This window comes from Ostrea edulis, chromosome 6, assembly GCF_947568905.1.
Source record: "Ostrea edulis chromosome 6, xbOstEdul1.1, whole genome shotgun sequence".
Lineage (NCBI taxonomy): Eukaryota > Metazoa > Mollusca > Bivalvia > Ostreida > Ostreidae > Ostrea > Ostrea edulis.
In genome coordinates, this window is record NC_079169.1 from 10,321,756 (window position 1) to 10,336,269 (window position 14,514).

At 36.4% G+C, this 14,514-nt stretch overlaps 1 protein-coding gene across 1 annotated transcript; it reads right to left on the reverse strand.

Moving 5' to 3' along the window:
- Positions 1-6,048: 6,048 nt before the first annotated feature.
- On the reverse strand, positions 6,049-12,715 carry LOC130046277 (perlucin-like). Its single transcript, XM_048873250.2, has 5 exons — positions 12,536-12,715; positions 8,185-8,264; positions 7,977-8,064; positions 7,424-7,637; positions 6,049-6,135 (listed from the first exon to the last, which is right to left on the reverse strand). The coding sequence occupies exons 1-5, from the start codon at positions 12,582-12,584 to the stop codon at positions 6,108-6,110; spliced, it is 459 nt and encodes a 152-aa protein (XP_048729207.1). The 5' UTR covers positions 12,585-12,715; the 3' UTR covers positions 6,049-6,107.
- Positions 12,716-14,514: the final 1,799 nt, after the last annotated feature.

Genomic DNA, 14,514 nt, shown 5'->3' on the forward strand with positions numbered 1-14,514 from the left:
CATTGTGAGATCCATAACCAATATAAAACACAAATATCTTAGACGTTGTCGTATTATGAATGTCACATATTTCTCAAGATTTCTTGCAATCTTCAGTGAGAACGATCCATCTTCCTTCTGGAAAACTACTAAGAACTATCATAAAATCCGCTTGTGCTGTTTCATATGCAATCTTCTCTCTGATCGTCCGAAAAACTTCATGGATATCTGTTGCCTCTGTGGCGAAACCTGTTCATTCATGTTGCCTGTTCTTGTGTAAGAAATGGTGGAATGGCATAGATAAAAATTTCTGCATCGAACTGTTGCTGAACCGATGAGGATATTTATATTTTCTTTATATTTTCCTGTTCGATCGCTCTCCAAGAACAAAGATAGAAGCGTATGATGTTGAAGTTCTCAAATTTAGAAACTAACAACTTTTACGGTATGTTTCTGCCCATTCAACTACCGCTTCATGCATCAACATATGTCAGTGGGGAGGGTGGGGGGCAACTAATTGCCAGCTCATGTCTAGTGCCCTTCTTATTGAATGTATGGACTCTTTACTTAGTTACATATTCCATTTTCTTTATTTATTTATTTCTAATTCTGTATGATTTTGTATGATTTGTTCAATAATCTCGAAATGAGGAAATAAAGAATGAATGAATAAATGTTATTATGTAATTCTATTGTTTCGTCGTGCTAGAAGTCGTCCATGGGAATAATCACTGCAGGTACATAGTGACGGACTGATTCACAATGTTCCCCCAAATTTCGTTTTCACTTTTAATTATCAAAATCTAATGTCTTACGTGTTTCGTTTCGGTAGATTTCGTTTCGTTTCGCACTTTACAGGCACCCCCTTCTTCTTGCATTAAGAAGGTCCAAAGTCTTAGTTGTCAGCTTTAAATGGATTATATCTTTAATGTTCAACATAAAATATCGAAACAAAAAACGTTTCCCAGTCCCTTTAAATGATGTTATATTGAGTAGGGGCAGACAAAGTAAAAGGGTACGCTAATACTAAGCAGTTAATTCCGTGTCGGAAATATACAACACGCTCCAGTGTAATATCCCCTGTCCGATATTGACCCTCATTACGTGGAATGTGAATATCACATGGCCAGTAGTCCAGTGGTGTAGCTAGGTTTGAAATATTTGTAAGCAGGGGGTCTGGGGGCGGTAGCTGAGGACATTTTACGTTTACGGTGATAAGATCTTTTCATGCTGTTGATAGTTTTTACCTGCATGCTCATATTGCCAATGTACAGTACAAGTTGTATAAATCATAGAATCACAGCCATCTTTGATGTTTTAAACAATTTCTTTTCCTTTTCTTTTTCTATTCTCAACATAAAATCAAACAATACACCTCATTCTCCGACTCTGAATATCTAAGCCAATGGTATTTTTCTAGCCATGATCGGTTGAAGCCCCTTTTCTTGCCACGTAAGAGGGAAAACAAACGATGTGGGGTATCATTAATTTTTCAATAGGAATAAGTTTTGTTTGTCATCAACGTTTGACTTGTGATATGCAATGTCTAGACAGCGTGTCTGAATTGACTTAGACGCTGGTATTTTGAAATTCTCTGATATTTTGTCAGAGACGCCTTCATTTGTGATTTCCGAGCTGCTTGAGATGGGGTGTTTGAGGGTGCTTCCATTACGTCTTCAATGCCTGTATCAGCAGACGTAGATTTAGGTTGCATAGCATTTACTTTGCCCTTTTCGTAAATCACGTTCAGAGGCAGTGCTGGTTAATTTCATTTTGAATTTTCAAATAAAAAAGCATTGGACGAATCAACAGTTACAAACAGCATTTATTAAACCGTTCTGTTAAGATTCGTACAGTGTAGGAAAAGTCCCACAAGCGTTATCGGGATTGTTTGATTGATTGCATGATGCTAGACGGCGCTATAATATTGGTTTTACGTCCCGCTCGGGAATATTTCACTCATATGGAGAAATTTAGACCTATGTTCGGCGCTCACAGCCTTTGAGCAGGCAGAGATCTTTATCGTGCCACACCTGCTATGACATGGGACCTCGGTGTTCCCCATCTCATCCGAAGGACCGCCTCATTCAGTCGCCAGTGGCGTAGCTTCCATTGAGTCAACAACACCTTTTACGTTGTTAAAATGTCGATAGCTTCTGGGGGCTGCGCCCCCCCCCCCCCCCCCCTGCCTCGGTAATATTCGAATCCAAGCTACGCCTATGGTCGCCTCTCACGACGCGTAAGGGGATACCGAGGACCTAAAGGACCGCCCCCTAGAACAAGTAAGGATACTGAGGGCCTACTCTAAACTGCATCCCTTCGAGGTGTATTTACTTTGAGAAAATATATATTTGTTTCATTAAAAAAAATTATGTAATAAAAATTTAACTAAAATATTTGGTCTTTACAGTTGCTGATTGTTTATTCCTTAATTCAGTCGATCAGTGTGTCTTTTTGTTGACAATGTAGAGTATTAATATTTGTCTTTTTTTCGTGGTGTGTTGTATGAGATATTTGGTTATGTAATATATCTCTTGATAAAGACGTGGGTTGCGTCGAACGTGAATACAATCATATTGAATTTAAGACTAACATAAGTTCATCAAAAACATACAATTAACACTTGGTACAAGAATGAAAACACAGATGACTAAATATTTCCGAAACATTCTGTCTTTCACTATCTGAAAGATAAGCTGTGTGTAAATCGTGCGCGGACGTTATCTACTTCGGGCTCAAACAGACGCAATGCATAACATAGATTAACTCTTTACACTTGAATATTACGAATGTTTTCTTTATGCATGCCATAGGTGCCTGTGGACATTGTATATAACCCTCATCCAGTCACCCACTCCCTTACTTTACAAGAAAATATTTACGTTTCAAAAATACCATTATCAAAGAGAGCCTGTCTATAGCCAAGAACGAACCATTGAATTTTCTGTTTATTACATTATGTCGTATTTTCTTTTAGCCGTCTCATTGTTGACATTACACAAATTCATTGTACCATAAGCCAAATGATAAAGACATCAAAACAATAAAATTGTATATTAATTTGATTAGTGAAACATGAAAAATTTAATTATAACACACACGCACGCACGCATGTATATATATATATATATATATATATATATATATATATATGTGTGTGTGTGTGTGTGTGTAGCGACTGAATAATGAATATTCCGGCAATTTATTATTTCCTGTCTTTACCTTCATACTGTGAAAATATCACTTTTTTCATAACAGCTGTGAAAATATCATTTTTATCCAATGGATAAATTACATAATTTCATTATTGAGAAGGTATTGAGGCGTTGCCGAGGTTGATAATGGTTTCTCGAGGGGTGAAATTTTTCAACTACATGCAATATTTGTTTCATTATACTGAATGTTATATGAAATAAACAAAGCAGAAAAACTTGACGTCTGTTAACGTTTGATCAATCACTATCATGCGATGTGTTGTATATCAATGCTGGTATTCGCTGTTATTACATACATGTACGCTCAATCGACGTTGGCTACGTTGTCTAACAATCTACGGCGAACTGTAAGCGCATAAATTTGTCGAATGTGATAATTTTTATATTATTATAATTTCATGTAATTTAGTCGAATCTGATTGGTCGAGAAACATTTGGAAAACATATTGTTACCCACTGAAAACAGAGACCATGCGGTCATAGTATCTAGCAACGGGTAAGATTACTTGACAACGGGTGATCAGACGCCAATGAGGAGTAAGTATCCCTTGTTGACCGGCCATACCTGCCGTGAGCCCTAGCTGTATCGTGATCAGGTAAACGGAGCAATCCTTAGTTAAAATGAATACCGTATAATCCCAATTTTAGCGAGAATTTAATTTTGGCATTATTATCGAGAATGGTGAGATCGCTAAACTTGAATGTCACAAACAATTTATTCGATATCGGAGGTAACAGGCATCTTTCCTGGAATTATAAAGTTGCTAAAATTAGCTATCGCTAAATAAATATACCCATTCTTATGGGGAAATTACTAAATGCTTATACGGTAAATATGTAGAGAAGGGCCTAACAATTGGTATGAAACACGTCAGAGAATATTTTACATAATGACAGGTTGTATTTGTAAATAAGACCCCCCCCCCCCCCCCCCGACGACGATACAATTCGCGAAATACCGACTTTAAACGAGTCTGTTAAAAACAAATCACTCATTTTTTCAACCTGATATCCAAGATAGAGGAAAGTAAAATGAAATTATTGCAATACGGTTTGTGCTGTTATATAACTATTAACCTTGCATAATAGTTCACTGTATTTTGTATATTATAGTGGTCGGATTTGACTTCATCTGCAGACCAACCCCCTTCCATATTTGAGCTCATTTAAGGTGGCTCACTACACCCTGAAATAGTTTCTCAAATCAGTACGAATTGATTTAATCATTAAAGATATGATGATATATAATATGTATATATGCCAAAAAGGCAGAAAATATGCAAATTTGGATAAAAACATGATTTTTTTTAAAATTACTTCAACACATATGCACAAAAGACTCTGGCGGATTTGAACTCGAGATCTGCGATTTACCAGCTAAATGCTTTAACCACTAAGCTACGATGATAAACAAACAAATCGATCGATACAAATAATTTCACAAAACATTTAAACCGCCATCTTGTGACGCAGTGACATAAAGAGTATATAATAAGCTTTAGTGTAGGGAGCTACCTTAATATTTCAGATGTAATTTCAAAAGAGACGTCCCGTGGGGATCCGGGTTAGAATAGGTCCTCAGTACCCCCTTGCTTGTCATAAAAGGCGATTAAATGGGGCGGTCCTTCGGATGAGACCGCAAAAAAAAAACAAAAAAAACGAGGTCCCATGTCACAGCAGGAGTGGCACGATTAAGATCCCTCCCTGCTCAAAGGTTATAAGCGCCGAGCATTGGTCTAAATTTTGCAGCACTTCACCGGTATTGGTGACGTCTCCATATGAGTGAAATATTCTCAAGAAGGACGTTAAACGATATGCAATCAATCTGTTGAAACATTTTCATGCTTAGAAAACACAATAGACGCCGGGGACTTCTTCAGCTAAAACCGTCAATGTGTTTTTATCGAGATAGAAATCCTGATGTCTGTTTTGATGAATGTAAATCAGTCACTTTGTCGAGCATGGGTGAGTATGGAAATATTCTCGAAGGGACGTGAAACAAACATAAGTTGGAACTTTATAATAGTTTAAAGTTTTAAACTTATATATTCCTTGGAACATTATAATAGTTTAAAGTTTGAAACTTATATATTCCTTGGAACATTGTAATAGTTTAAAGTTTGAAACTTATATGTTCCTTGGAACATTGTCATAGTTTAAAGTTTGAAACTTACATGTTCCATGGAACATTGTCATAGTTTAAAGTTTGAAACTTACATGTTCCATGAAAGATTGTAATAGTTTAAAGTTTGAAACTTATATGTTCCTTGGAACATTGTAATAGTTTAAAGTTTGATTGATTGATTGATTGATTGTATCTTGTGTAACGCCCCTCTCGAGAATATTTCAGCCATATTGAGACGTCATTAATACCAGTGAAGGGCTTCAAATTTAGGTCTATGCTCGGCGCTTACGGCCATTGAGCAGTGAGGGTTCTTTAGCGTGCCACACCTACTGTGACACGGGACATCCATTTTTAAGGTCATCTCCAAGGACCCGTGACATTCACACCTGATACCGAGCGTTTGGCTATGGTACTGTCACTAACTGTTTTAATGACTTGGGTCTGTCGCGGCCCGGATTCGAACCCCGACCTTCCGCATGCAGGGCTAAAGAATTACCTCAAGACCATCGCGGCGGAGTTAAACTTTTATCATCACGGCGGAGTTCAACTTTTATCATCACGGCGGAGTTAAACTTTTATCATCACGGCGGAGTTAAACTTTTATCATCGCGGCGGAGTTTAACTTTTATCCTATATTCTTTGGAACATTCTGATGTCTCATTTTCGAAACACATAATGTCTGATAAGTATGTATATTTTCATTTTTGCAGAAACACAACGGACTCCTGGTCTGTGGGTAATCCTTTATTTTTCCTTTGGAGTCATTTTATTGTGAAATCCAAGACACATCATCCAATAAGATCTGAATCCGGTGATCTACAATGCAGAAATAATTGGCATAAAACATTAAATTTTTATGAATATTTTTGTATATAATCGCTTTAGTATTCCGTCATCATGAGGTTTCTATGGCTGTTAAACTTGAATTAACTAACAAGCACGAAAAGTTCTAGAAAAGAAAATATTACAGTCATGTTCCCAAACCTCACATGTATATTTAATGTTAATGTAAGCAGTAAATCTTCATTTGTTTTACATTTATTGATTTGATGACAGACAGGAGAGTGCAGACAATTTCTCATCACGGGTTATCACTCACTGTGACGTTAACATTGGGTTTAGTGTAACAATATGATTTACGATAAAATGAACCACCACTTTCAAAGTTTTTCTTAATAAAATAATGTTGTGATGTAGATGTTCAAATTTAAGGGTTTATCGCATCAACCAAAGCAAATATCTATAAATAATCCAAATAAAATTGCAGTTCATCATCCTATCATATACGACCACTCCTTACGATGAAGCAAAGACTATATATTCTACACACAAGTACTATCAAGTTGATATTAAAAATTGGTGAAGTTCCTCATTGACAACATATTTGTAGTATTTAGTGAGCATGTCCCATGGGCATTAATTCTGCTCCTTTATTTCATGACCTGTTCTTATATTCTTACGGGGCAGAATTTATTCAAAACCTTCTACATGGCAAAATTAAATCTCTTGCTGTGGCCTTTAACTCAACATTTAAATAAATCGACGACGTGTTACCTATTAACTTTTCAAATCATCCATATGTCGATTCGATATGCCCCAGTGGACTCGATATGAGTCGTCCACAACTGCTTCCTACTTAAACATATTATTAAACATGAATATTACAGGCAAACTAACAACTCAACTTTAAGACAGACGGGATGACTTTGAACAGCTTCTCTATCGTCAACTTCCCATATTTAATTATGTAGCAATATTCCACTATCACCTGCATATGGATGTGCATATCTGAACTGACTCGATACACTAGAGCTTGTTCTGCTTATAACCAGCATTGTAAATCGTTATAACGATCTAAATTTAGTTTGTCAATACAACATGTCATTGGGTCAAATGTTGTCTGATGTGTTTCATACCAATAGTAAGACCGCCCTTTAGACACTGATTTTGACTACGTTTTACTCCGTTTACCTGATCAGGAATTGATCTCTTCGTTATCTTCACCATGTCATCACTCTTGATGTTACTGCAGGTAAGACTCGTCAGTCATTGTGTTCAATACAAAGAAAAAAATAATTGCTGCAGGTTTTCAAAACTAACTTACATAACGTCAGTTTCACAGATGAATTTAGATGGAATTGAGCAGGTATAGTCTCCCCAGCGTCCGTGGTAGGCCTGCCACAACAGCACACAGTTTCCAGTGGTATGCTGGTTAGGTTCACCAGGGAAAAAATCGTTAAAAGTGATTTCAGTCTGGTCAGAATATTCCCATCTTCCTTCCTCAATGATATCAGATATACCGATCCAGAAATTGCCCCCTGTTTCCACAAAAAGGTATCAGAAAAACTAAACAAAGACCATGTTCATCACAAGGCATGCATACTTTAACTTAAATATAGTGGTGCCTTGTTAATCCAAACACCGGTTGTTTACAGGAACTATATATTTGTGCAGAGTTAATAATCAGCCAAAAACGCAACATTTTATAAAGAGAATGGCTCAACATATATTAAATAGCTCAACCACTGCTTATGTGCTTACTATGTGGAAATTAGCCCTAGTCTGTGTTCCCAATCAGTTGGACATCATAATCAAAACATGAATATCGGTGTGACCTTTATACCGGTGTGACCTTTATACCGGTGCGACCTTTATACCTTGGGATTGGCTGTGGCTCATTAAAAACTTGGATTCAGCTGCAGTTCTTGGTTCGGCCAGCTTGGAATGGAATACACTACAAACGCCCTGAAATATCGAAAATACAAAGGAAAACATAGCGACCAACCACTGTGTAAAATTTACATCCGTTTTGATGATATAATGTTGTTTCAGTGTTATAGAAGTATAAAATAAGATAAAACTCACGGCAGCATCTGCCCAGCTGTCTAGTGTATGACTGAACAAGTAACATTTATCTTGAAACTGTATCCAGCCCACATTACATCCTATTCAAGAGTATGAAAATAATGTAATCGCAAGCAGAATTAGCTATCCAAATAAAAATCATCGAAGCAATGTTTGCAGAAAAGGATATAAATATATGAATATACAACTAAAACATATACATATATCAATATACAACTAGAATATATATACTAGCGGGAAAAAGAAACTGCATTATAAAATTTAGGATAATTTATTTATATATATTGTTTATATTTATAAAATCTAAACAATCGATAAAGGTGATGTTTTTGAACAATATCGGATAGTACCCGACTCAGACGCACGGACTTTTTCATGGTTAGTGAACACATGTCGTTTATTGAAGTGTTCGTACGCACGAGTTTTACTGGTCAATACTGTTTGGAGTAAGAAGTGTAAAAGGTTTGTTTGGACACTATTCGTTAAGGAAAGCACTTTAGTTTTGACAATATTTACTCTTCTGTCATGCCACGATTCAGCGAAAAGCAAGCGTGATCGTGCTCTTGGGATGCTTCAAGCTGGAATGGCACAAAATATCGTAGCAAGACACTTTGTAGTTCATCAGAATACCATCCAGTCATTATGGAGACGTTTCGAACAATCTGGTAACACTCGGGATCGACCATGTTCTGGGCGTCCTCGTGTGACGTCGCGTCGACAGGACAACCACATTAGACTTGTGGACCTGAGAAATCTTTTCCAGACGGCAAGTTTGACTGCTTGTAGCATTCCTGGACTTCGACCAATCAGTCCAAGAAATGTGCGTAATCGTTTGCGCGAGCAAAAGTCCAGCGGTGGGACCAATACTGCTACAACATCATCGTATCGCTAGAATAGCGTGGTGCAGACGACATCTGCGATTGAGAATACAGGACTGGGCCAATATTCTGTTCACTGATGAATCCAGATTTCATGTGGATAGCAGTGACGGCCATTATAGAGTGTATCTTCACGTTGGGGAGCGGTACCAGGACGCTTGTGTTGTGCAACGTCGACAATTCGGTGGAGGTAGCGTTATGGTGTGGGGTGGAATAACAGCACGTGGAAGGACCCCTCTATAAATTGTCAATGGAAATCTCACCGCGGCGTACGCTATCGAGACGAAATTATTCAGCGCCATGTGATACCCTTCATACAGAGACAGCAAAATCACATCACTCTGCAGTAAGACAACGCAAGGCCACATGTTGTACGTGTAGTCAGGGACTTTTTTGTTCAACAGAATGTCGATATCTTGCCTTTGCCAGCTGTTTCCCCGATTTATCGCCGATCAAGCACGTCTGAGATGAAATAGAACGACGTCTACGCTGTTTACCAAATCAGTCAGTGACATTGGCTGATTTAGGCCAGGCTTTAACTAACATCTGGAACAACATCCCTCAAGCATTTCTGAACAATTTAGTGGCATCAATGAGGCGCCGTTGTCAAGCATGCGTGAATGCACATGTTGGTCGCACGCGTTATTAACTTTCTTAATTCAAGTCCGAATACCAGTGTCTTTCGAGTGTGCTGAAATTGACGTTATTTAAGAAATAAGATATCATTTTTTAATGTTGTTGGGATATGACATGAATTTGGTCACGTGATCAAATCCTATAACGCCCGAAGGGCGTTATAGTAGATTTGATCACGTACCAACTTCATGTCATCTCCCAATAACATTCAAAAATGATATTTTATTTCTTATATTTATATTTTATATTTTGATTTGTGTTCTTACCGAGCTTCCATGATTATGTAGCAGATGACCAAAATAACGATCGTAGAACACAAAATATAGTTCGTTAGAGTTTTATCGAATAAAAAATTAGGAACAATATAAAAGAGAATATAAGATAGGGATATTTAATTGAAATTGTTAAAAAAAAAAAAAAAAGACTAAACATGTGTAAAATAAAGGTAATTTAGAGCGTAAAGTTAACTGAAATGACGACAAGAAGAGCGGAGTAAACTACATCCGTGATGTGATTTGGTCGCGATCAGCGATGGAGAAACTGGTGTCGTGTCGGGCTAGCTTACTAAGTTGAAAACGCTTGTTGATCACAAATTTTGACAGAAATTCAAAGAATCTGAGAGAATTGATGGTGGATATGATGGGTCAAGTTAACGTTAAGCTCTTAGTCAGGTTTTTGAAAAGAAACAACGGTATGTTCATCGTTAGGACTCGTGGTAAACGTAGCCATGCAGGAGACGATACGCGCGATTCAAGACAGTAGGACAGATTTAGACAAAGTGCAGGTAGGTTGCTTCTTTTATTTACATTCAGTGTGTGTAAAAGAAAATAAAAACGAACTGACGGAGTTTTTGTTCACTTGAGAAATTTCTGTTGTAGGAATTTAATGAAGACTCGCACCGGTACCCTGACATGAACATCTAAATTTTTCGAGCCTCGAAACCAGCCTCGCTTATGATCATGCCGAGTCATAGCCGTGATGGAAGTTGTCAGGAAACAACAGATTAACTTATCATCATAAAGTAAATAGGCTTATAACTCTGTCTACATGTCTTCGCTTCCAATATCATAGAACTTTATAAAATCGCCATGCAGAAGTTGAAGACGGTATTTAAAACTATATAAAATGAAACAACAGAATGATATGTTTAATGTTTCTCTTTTATAAATTGATGAAATTCTTGTTTGTTTACAACATAAAATCTGTATAAATATCCTGCTGCGTTTGTTTCTGTTATCATATCATTTCAGTGGCGAATCCAGATTTTACGAAGGGGTGTGTATGTGTTTTAAAGTCAAGTACTAGCCAAAATACTCAGCCATTTTGGGTGCCAATCTCGAATTTTACTCACACTATTTCTATTATTTAAATTTGTGGGTGTGTGTGTGTCTAAATTCCCCACTGCATTGCATAAACAACAAGCCAGGTGAAAATACAGGAACTGACTTTTGAAGCGGTGATTGTATTCATACGCAAGAACAAACTGATCACGTGACCAAATTCATGTCATACGAAATTGAACATCGATTTCATTAGTACTGTCATATAAGGAAGTGCATTGGCAAATGTAAATATTCGACGTTATCATTAATGGATTATGAAATGTTGTAACGAATACATTTGTTAACAGTATTACAAAAAATAAAATTTGTTCATTGTTAATTTTTTATTATTTTTTCTTAAATAATGCAGTTTCTTTTTTTTCCGCTAGTATACATATATCTATATCCAACTATAATATATACATGTATACAAACAACTATAATATAAAAATGTAAAAAAAAAAAAAAAAAAACAAACAAAAAACAAAACAACAAAAAAAACAACCAAACAAACAAACAAAAAACAAAAAAAACAAAACATGCGCATTTCGACAAATAATGTCTCCAGTGATGCTCAATATATATAGGTATCTATATAAAACTATCATATATGCATGTATATATAACTAGAATATATACATGTATCTGAACACAACTATAATATAAACATATATTTATATAGAACTATAAAATATGCATGTATCTATATACAACTATAATATATACATGTATCTGTATAGACCAATAATATATACATGTATCTATATACACCTAGAATATATATATATATATATATATATATATATATATATATATATATACATACGACTAGAATTTATACATGTATCGCTATACTACTAGAATATATACATGTATCTATATACAACTAGAATATATACATTTAATATACCTCAGAACGTTTTTGCTATATAAATGTTAGGTGAATAAATTTGCTATTTTAGCCGTGAAATAGTTTCTGAACTATCTCACCCTAGGGAAATAGTCTCGAAACTATTTACCGGATACTATATTTTCCCGGGTTTTCTTTTCTGTGACGTCAAAGTTTGATAACTCTAACTAGTTTACCACTCGGATCACCTCGGTCGATTCCATCTAGGCTAATGCCGAATGTTAGTTTACTTCACTTTGGTATGTCTGACACAAGTAAAGTCTACTTCAGTGTAATAAAACACATTTACTGACTATTCGGACAATAGCAAGTTTATTGTCCCCCAAGACAGCAACTATTTCCCTCGGCTGCACACTCGGCTGCGCCATGGGAAATGGTTGCTGCCTTGGGGGACAATAAACTTGTTATTAACCTCATAGCCAGTAAATAGGTGTATACTATCTATATACACCTAGAATATATACATCTATCTATATACAACTTGAATATATGCAACTAAATTGATTTTATTTTTAATTGACATTAACTGGTTACCTCTTTCATAAAGATTCCTTTATGATGTTGTTCGAAATGCAGTAGTGTTAAAATTGATGGAGTGTGCTTACCGTGACATGATGTGAAACCAATAAATAACCAAACGGAAAGCAGTTTCATGTTCGTCTGAAGAATGGAAGTTCTCGACGTTTGTTGTTATCAATATATTACGCTATCTTTACCTATTCTGCTTCAAGTAATCTCTAGCCTACACACGTAGTAAAGACATGAGGCACATTTCATACTTTACAATTTCACCTAAACCCCGATCGTTTTAAACAATTATTAATAAAAGGAAGCACAGACCTAGGATTTCCGCAATTGCCTAAGTTGTACTCATTTCAATTTTTAAAATCATTTAGTCTTCATCAGCTCTAACATTTACTGACAAACCACTAGGATCCTATGTATCAATGTGAGAGTGGAACAGGACACCAGATTTGGATTTCTTGAAAAATCCCTCATGCTTAAGTTTGATATTTATTTTATTTCATCAGTCAAAATTTACTTAAAATCCCAGACTTAAGTCCAAATTTCGACCTCAGATTTTTTATACCTGAGAATTTTTATTTGTCACCGAATTTCAGAAACCCTTACTTACCTCAAACACTTCGTTCGTGTTTCATGAGTAGGTCTACAGCGTTGAAATTGATGGTTTAAACCCATCTTTCTCGGTCACTTCATCTTATCTGAAAATGTTTTAACAGATGTCTCTTTGAAATTACACTTGAAATATTAACTGAGCTTCAGCTTGCCTATGGAAGGAGGTTGCCTTGCAGATGAAGATAAAACCTCATTGATACTGCCCTGAGCGCTAAGCATAGGTGTGTATTTGAATTTTTTTGTGGTACCTCACCTACAGTTGTTGACATCTCAGTGTGAGTGAAAAATTCTTGAAGGGGCGTAAAATAAACAAACCCAAGTTCCTTGGTACATCACGATAGTTTACAATTTGCAACATATCATACCGTATAACGAGTATTTTCTGCGGTTGCCCTTTTTGCGGTTAGGACTAATCCGTAAAAATTACAATCACAAATTTTAAAGTATCATTTGGTCGTTATAATGCAAGGTGAAGATAACGAACAGTGATCAATCTCATAACTCCTACAAGCAATACAAAGTAGATAGTTGGGCAAAGACGGACCCCTGGACACACCAGAGTTGGGATCAGGTTCCTAGGAGGAGTAAGCATCCCCTGTTGACCGGTCACACCTGCCGTGAGCCCTATATCCTGATCAGGTAAACGGAGTTATCCGCAGTCAAAATCAATGTGCCAAGAACGGCTTAACAATCGGTATGAAACACGTCAGACATCATTTGACCCAAGGCGAGGTTGTATTGACGAACTAGATCGTTATAACGACCATAGAATTTGCGAAATGCTGACTTCAATCGAGACTGTTGAAATCCCTGTACCATCAACTTGTTTGTCAGTAGCTTACCTCGATTTAAAAACTGACTATATCCAGAACAAGCTCTTGCATATCGAATCAGTTGAGATATATAAACACCATATGCAGGTGATAATGGAATATTGCTACACAAATATGGGAAGTTGACGATGGAGAAGCTGAAATCATCCCGTTTGTCATACAGTTGAGTTGTCATTTTGCCGTTAATGTTTACTTTCAATAAAATATCTAAGTATGAAGCAGAAGTGGACGACTCTGTGGTGTCCTTTATTTCGAGCTCACAGGGATATATCAAATCGACATATGAATGAAAGCTATCATTGTTAATAGACAAAACGTCATCGATATATCTAAAAGTCGAATTGAAGGTCACAGCGAGAGATTTTTTCTTCTCACGTAGAAGTTTTTGAATAAATTCTGCTTCATATGAATGTAAAAACAGGTCAGCTAACAAAGGAGCACAGTTTGTGCCCATGGGAATTCCAACAGACTGTTGAAAGACCTGATCACCAAAGACCACGAAGATATTGTCAATGAGGAACTCTAGCATATATTTTTTATTTCAACTTCAGAGTACTTGTGCGTGGAATCAGAGTGGTGTTTAACAAAGTAAGTTTTGAATGACTGTTCACTAG

What these genes read in the sequence shown, in the direction of transcription:
- LOC130046277 (XM_048873250.2), bottom strand. Translation starts at nt 12,584, where the DNA reads ATGAAACTGCTTTCCGTTTGGTTATTTATTGGTTTCACATCATGTCAC. An exon ending in TGGTTTCACATCATGTCACG is followed by an intron (nt 8,265 to 12,535) that starts GTAAGCACACTC and finishes ACTCTTGAATAG; the next exon opens with GATGTAATGTGGGCTGGATA. An exon ending in ACAGCTGGGCAGATGCTGCC is followed by an intron (nt 8,065 to 8,184) that starts GTGAGTTTTATC and finishes TCGATATTTCAG; the next exon opens with GGCGTTTGTAGTGTATTCCA.